We start from the raw sequence: 6,593 nt of genomic DNA on the forward strand, positions 1-6,593 counted from the left end.
GTGACCCAACATATAGATAAAATAAATAACCAGAGAAAAAAAACCTTCAGTTTTTAAACATTAAGTTTTTGACTTGCAAGATAAAAACATACCCTAGGCAGGGGAATAACTTAGTAGAGTGGTGCTACGACATGATGTGATCATTCATTTGTAATACCACTAGGTACTAGACAAATATGCCCATGTCATTTTATAATGAGGCATGTTGGAATGAAGTAGTCATCAGGTTGTTTCTAAATATGCCACTTCAATTGCACATGTTGATACTGGACTCCAGACAATGCTGACTGTGTAATCCGTTCTCCTGTTTATAACATGTTAAACTTGTGCCGTCTGATGAAGTCTTAAAGTTCTTCCAAAAGGCATTCAGCAATGTTGGTTGAAACATCAGCAGAATGATGAACTCTCAAGGTGTAACATGAGAATAAAAAGCTTGTGCGGATGATTGCAGTCATGTGTTTTGCTATGGGTTATTTACAGTATCTGTCAGCTTTCATTTTCTCCCTCCTGCAAAATGAAAAAAAAAAGGTCTTTAGTGAAACATCTAGACTAAAAACCTTGGCCAACTTTCATGGCTATGCTTACAGCACTTACAGCCCATGTGATTTACAAGTACCGTAAGCGAAAGAATTTTCCAAAAGCAGTACCGCTAAAATGGATCCTGTTGCTCTACGTCAATGTACCAGGCTGGATAGTTAATCTACTTTTTTTTTTAAATCAGCCTCACTGAGTGATGGATTTGAAAGCTATATAAGGTTTGTACATACCTATCAAGTAATGCTTCATGTAGTTTACCGGTTGTCCTTGCCTTGGTCAGGCCGCCTCGTTCAGTCTCATTCACCCGCAGTCTGTGATCCTGAAAACTCTGGAACTTTTTCCTGCAAATCAATTGTTTTTTATAGTCATTTATAAATGAAACTCTGGATGTGAAATGTTTCTCTAAAGTACTTCAATTTTCCTGCAAATCAATTGTTTTTTATAGTCATTTATAAATGGAACTCTGGATTTGAAATGTTTCTCTAAAGTACTTCAATTTTCCTGCAAATCAATTGTTTTTTTTAGTCATTTATAAATGAAACTCTGGATGTGAAATGTTTCTCTAAAGTACTTCAATTTTCCTGCAAATCAATTGTTTTTTATAGTCATTTATAAATGGAACTCTGGATTTGAAATGTTTCTCTAAAGTACTTCAATTTTCCTGCAAATCAATTGTTTTTTATAGTCATTTATAAATGAAACTCTGGATGTGAAATGTTTCTTTAAAGTACTTCAATTTTCCTGTAAATCAATTGTTTTTTAGTCATTTATAAATGAAACTCTGGATGTGAAATGTTTCTCTAAAATACTTCAATTCAAAGGAGCGTTTACTTCCACAAGCAATTCACAACGAGTTCAATTACAGGCAAGAAATAACCACAATTAAACCCCCATCACACCGAACTCTCTCTCTCTCTCACACAGTTCTGGGGGAAAAAGTGGTCGAAAGCCCGTTTTGACAATTTTCTTGGGACGGGTTCAGATGTTTTGGTGTGACCCAGCCTTTAAGAGGAAGCTGGTCCCGGAAAAGCAGGGCCAAAATTTGTAGCAGCTTGCCTTTTTTATAAACATTAATCAATAATTTTGGGTTGAACGTGCAGGCGCTCTACCAACTGAGCTACCTAGGTTGGCAGTCTCCCTATTTTGTCAATATATTTGTTTCTTTGAGGGTGCCAGTCTAAAGCCAACATCACAGGGATGGATCACACCCAAGTTTTGATACAACCTGGGAGGCAAGCAGCAGGAGAGTGATCACCTTAAGGGGATGCAACTTTTTTGTTTCAAATATCAAGAACAAACCACAACGTAAAACGTGTGGAAAAAGACTGTCACGAAGTGAATTAGTTTTGAGAAATTACTATTTTGTACAAAGTTAAGTTTGCGTTACAGAGTAACAAGATTTTGGGTTTTATGGCCAATGGGCCCGTAAAATTTGTAGACTTCATTTTTATGAATGAGAGTTACTGAGGTTGAGAGAATCCTCTGTGATTGGCTGTAATTTATATGGGGCCAGTAGTGTTTCTGTTTCGATGATGCACCCCTTTTGGCAACAATACATTGAAGTCACGGGGTACACCTTTTCGCGGGTTTCAAAAATCTTTCATCTGGAGAAAATATTAATTGAGTGGGCACTTGAGATATCAGAGGAGAGGACGTTGTATTTGTCAGCCTCGATATTTTAGAGCCAGTTATTGAGAACTGAGCTGTTTCCAAATTAAATTCTGTGTATCATACTGAATGAGCAATTGAGTGCTCCGAGAGCGTCAAGTACAGCCTAAATAATATTGTGTCAACTGATCATTAAAAGCAGTTTCATTGGCGTACTACTCTAGGCCCGGATCGAAAGAACGACCTGTAAGTAATCATATTTTGTTGTGTTTAATAATTTAATTTGAGGAAGTTTTTGTTTGATTAAGGTATTGAGATCAAGTAATTTGGAGTTTGTGTTTGACGAAGAAATTTCCTTTAAAACAAACTTGTGGAGCTTTTATTTTGTTAATATTGTAGACTTATGGTTGAAACTAAGTGAGTAGCGTTTTCCAAGCATTAAGATGTCGCCTTTTGATAGCAGTTTTTGTATATAATATTGCAGAGGTTATAAGGTGTTATTATGTGTACTTTCCAGGGTCCCAATCTGGGAGAAGAAACCCCACTATTACCCGTGAAGGGAGAACCGCACATGGTGGAAGAGAGAGATAGATGTATATAAACAGGAAGGACAAAACGAAAGAGTTGTTATAGACGGGAAGGACTTGGTGTTCGGCGGGCCTGGTGTCGACACCCCACGTACCGCACCTGTGGAGCCTTCTTGGTGACAACGTCTAAGCAGATTGTGTTTTATTATTGCTCTCGTGTATAAATATATTAATTATTGTGTTGTAAATAGGGAGATTTGTAAATAAATGTAAATAGTTTCATTCGTAAATGAATTTGTGGATATGGCGTGTGATTGACCCTCTCCTGTGTGTGTATCAAACAAAACGTAAAACGTGTGGAAAAAGACAATCGTTGGTGTTACACTTGAAGTAACTTACACATAGCTAACTTCACATGTTGAGATGTCTCCTTTATCTTCTGCTGGTGTAGTATCTTTCTTCTTCTTGATTAGAGGAGCACATGATCGGATCTGAGCAGTGGACAAAATGGATGAAGGCAGATTCCATGAAGAATGTTGATTTGGATACAGACAGACTTTTGTTTCGGCAAGCTACATACATGTACTGTAGTAATGGGATACTTTTTTAGGAAGATTGGTGGCAGCAGACTTACCAGGTATTTCCATTGTTCTTGGAAATGTGAGCATGCTCAGAATGACGTAAACAATGGAAATTTACTTGGTAAGTCTGCTGCCAAAAAGCGTTTAAAAGTCTCCCATAACGATAAAGTTGGGCCTTTAATGTCCAAGCTGTTCAGTTGCCTGTATACCACTACTCTCCCTGAAATATTACGTTTGACTCATTACCTTCATCATCTCAGCTGGTCCAGCTGTGCTACTTGAAGCCACGATGTCATCCTGCTCATTACAAGACATAAAACAAGAGTTGCAGCCCATCAAAGCCAATTTACCCTGCAAAAATATAACATTGTTAACAAATCAGAAAGTCTAAAAGGCTATTATCACACCCCTAGGGAAGAATCAAAGTGCTCAGTATTTTGTCCTACAAGGTATGTGGAGCTACTTTTTGAAGTATGAGACCTATTCCTTTAAAGCACCATGTAATGGTTTACAAAAGAGCTGTGGCGTAATATGCTGCCAGTCAAACCAGGAACACCAAGGGGAACCCCTTCTCTTTTCGATAAGTGCACTGGGTTCTGTTACGTGCATTACACAACACATGTGGTTCTGACGGCTTTACATGGCATATTAAAAGTAATAAATTAAGAAAAGAAAAAAATTCAACAACAAATATGGAAAAGAACAAAGCTCAGAGTTTCTTACATCTTCGAAGACCGGTTCCCATTGCTCCCTTGGCCCAATGGCATCAGAGCGACCAATCACCCTCTTCTCGTAATCCACAGAAATGTATTTATCAAAGCCTGTTTTCAGAGCAATCTTTGTGTCTGACAGTCGGATGGCAGTCAACTGCTCTGGGGGTGCTGGGCCCTCTTGAGCTGAAAAAGAAAACAAAATTGTCAACAAACATCTGAAAGTAAACAGCATGTTTGGAGAATCTTAATATTGATGATAATAATAATAAAGACATTCCTAAAGCGCAAAACATATCCACCCAAGGGGTGCTCAAGGCGCTCACAAGAATTTTTTTATTAAAAATGGCGTATCATAAGAATTGATAATTAATATAAAGGAACAATATACACACAATACATTATATTCTTTGGTACTTGGATACAAATTAACTTGGATACAAATTTACTTGGGTACGAGCTAAGAGCTGACTTGGTTACCAGTTGACCTGGGTACGAGTTGACTTGGGCACAAGATGACCCAAATTCAAAATACTGTTTCAACAATAACATTTTTAAATGCACACATGACAGTAAGGCACTTACAGTTTGTGTGAGGTGCCCCAAGGGTAAACATGCCGGTATCCTGCGCAAAGATGAAAGAATTTGGTGCCATCTCGATGACAACATCACCGGTAATCTCATCAAAGTTCCTGATGGCCCACCAGCCTCCTAGAAGGCAGGAATAGAAACAATGTGAACTGAGTTACACTCTGAGAAAAGGCATCATACTTTTGAGACGTTGACCTCAGCAGATATAAAAATCCTTTTAATCGGCTCTGAGCGCGTGCGCACACGCTTAGTATTAGGTGCTTTTTTGGTCTAAGCACCCGCGTCGCACTACTAGTGTACAGTAGTCTCTTTTTCTCTCACCATGACTTTCAGCATCTGGAAGTCTTTCATCTTTCTCTTCTTCCCTCTTCCGCTTTTTCTTGTGTTTTTTGCTGTGAAAGACACAATTAACAAAAAGGTTAAGCAGGTAGGGGTATTTAAAAAACAAAGAAATGATATATGATGGCTTTTAATTTGAATTCAGTTAATCATGAAACCATTGAATATTCATGTTCAGATGTTATGTCTTCAGTCACTGCAGTTTACTTCTAAAGAGCTAATTCTGGTGAGCGACTAGACTTTTTTACCACTGCTCTCGATCGAGTTGACCACATCAATCATGCCAGTGCAGTGCTTGGTTCGATCCTACATCCATGGTTAGATATAGTCAATCTTTCTGGTTAGTCTAGTCGGTGTCTGTAGTCAAGTCTTGTCGCTCACCCGAACTTGCTCTTTTATAGGTAAGGTTAGCTGTGTCAGTGTCACCAGTAGAGTAAGGTGTCACGCACACTCACAGTCAGTGACAATCAATGTCAAGACCTCCATATATTATGTGCAACTGTGTGCTCTGCAGAGCGCAGTTATATTAACATTCACTGTTTAGTGTGACTGAAGTTAACTTCTGTATAGCCGAACGCACGACTGGTTTTGCGCAAATTTAAAAAGGGGCATATTCAATTATTGCACACGACGTAATGCCAATTACGGCACTATACTCAAAAGCCATGAGCACTTTAGCTCACACTATCAATTGGTACATGATGATCACATCGCCAGTACAGAACTAGGGCTTATCTTCTACAATAATTTCTTCCATGGATATAATTGTTAGGTGTGAACTCATTGAAAATGTACTAAGGGACACTAAGAATATATGTACGGAATTTCAACTTCTCAAATAAGGTAAAAAATAATGAAAATTGTAGTCAAATTTGTGTTCGCATTGTTTGTAAAGAAGCTTTATAAATTATACCCAGGACGTCAGTGCAGTGGCACTGACTGACGTCCTACCAGGGCTAACTTCTGTATAGCGTTTTAAGTGTGCGCAGAGCAAGAAACAATAGCAACATGTGCAAACATGTCCCTGGCTTTTGTTTTGTTTATGTTTGTATTTTTTATGTGTTTTGTTTGTGTTAAATTATAGTTTTTTATACTTTTTATGCCGAATAAAAAAAATTAAAAAAATAATATTATAGGCCTATTAATAAAAACCATCCCCCCATAGGGGGCCTATCTCAATCTCATGACAAAAAAAAACACATCTCATGACAGTGCGTTATACATCTCAATCATTTGAAGGCTGCACTTTTCAAGGAAGCAGAAGAAGAAGAAGGAAGATTCACTGATAAAAGTCCTTGACCTTGTGACCTTTTGACCTTTTGACCTTGTTGTCGTTGACAAAACTGGTAGTCCAGTACTACCTAGGGCCTACTACTACTACTACTTACTAATACTACTAGTCATGCTAGTGACTAGACTACTACTACTACACTACACTAGTACACAGTGGCATGCATGGGGTACACACTATCACTACTAAAAAACAATCGAAACAAACCTTTTACGATCACTAGTGGTGCCTTTAAGCTTCAGCTTTCCTCCCTTTACAAAATTATATTCAGACATCGTTCTATTCAGATGAATTCTCAGAATCTTCAGAATCAAATTGTTGTTCCCATCTATCTATCTCTCTGACGGCAGTGTCTAACTACACTAGCGTTATTTAACGGTCCTCTTAAATAGCGTCCTCTTTAGTTTGA

At 38.0% G+C, this 6,593-nt stretch overlaps 1 protein-coding gene across 1 annotated transcript; it reads right to left on the reverse strand.

The window, feature by feature from the left end:
* Positions 1–415: 415 nt before the first annotated feature.
* On the reverse strand, positions 416–6,541 carry LOC117293247 (protein FRG1-like). The gene is made up of 8 exons (XM_033775468.1): positions 6,392–6,541; positions 4,876–4,946; positions 4,549–4,674; positions 3,977–4,149; positions 3,500–3,604; positions 3,072–3,163; positions 768–878; positions 416–507 (listed from the first exon to the last, which is right to left on the reverse strand). The coding sequence occupies exons 1-8, from the start codon at positions 6,457–6,459 to the stop codon at positions 471–473; spliced, it is 783 nt and encodes a 260-aa protein (XP_033631359.1). The 5' UTR covers positions 6,460–6,541; the 3' UTR covers positions 416–470.
* Positions 6,542–6,593: the final 52 nt, after the last annotated feature.

This window comes from Asterias rubens, chromosome 8 (assembly GCF_902459465.1).
Source record: "Asterias rubens chromosome 8, eAstRub1.3, whole genome shotgun sequence".
Taxonomy (NCBI): Eukaryota; Metazoa; Echinodermata; class Asteroidea; order Forcipulatida; family Asteriidae; genus Asterias; species Asterias rubens.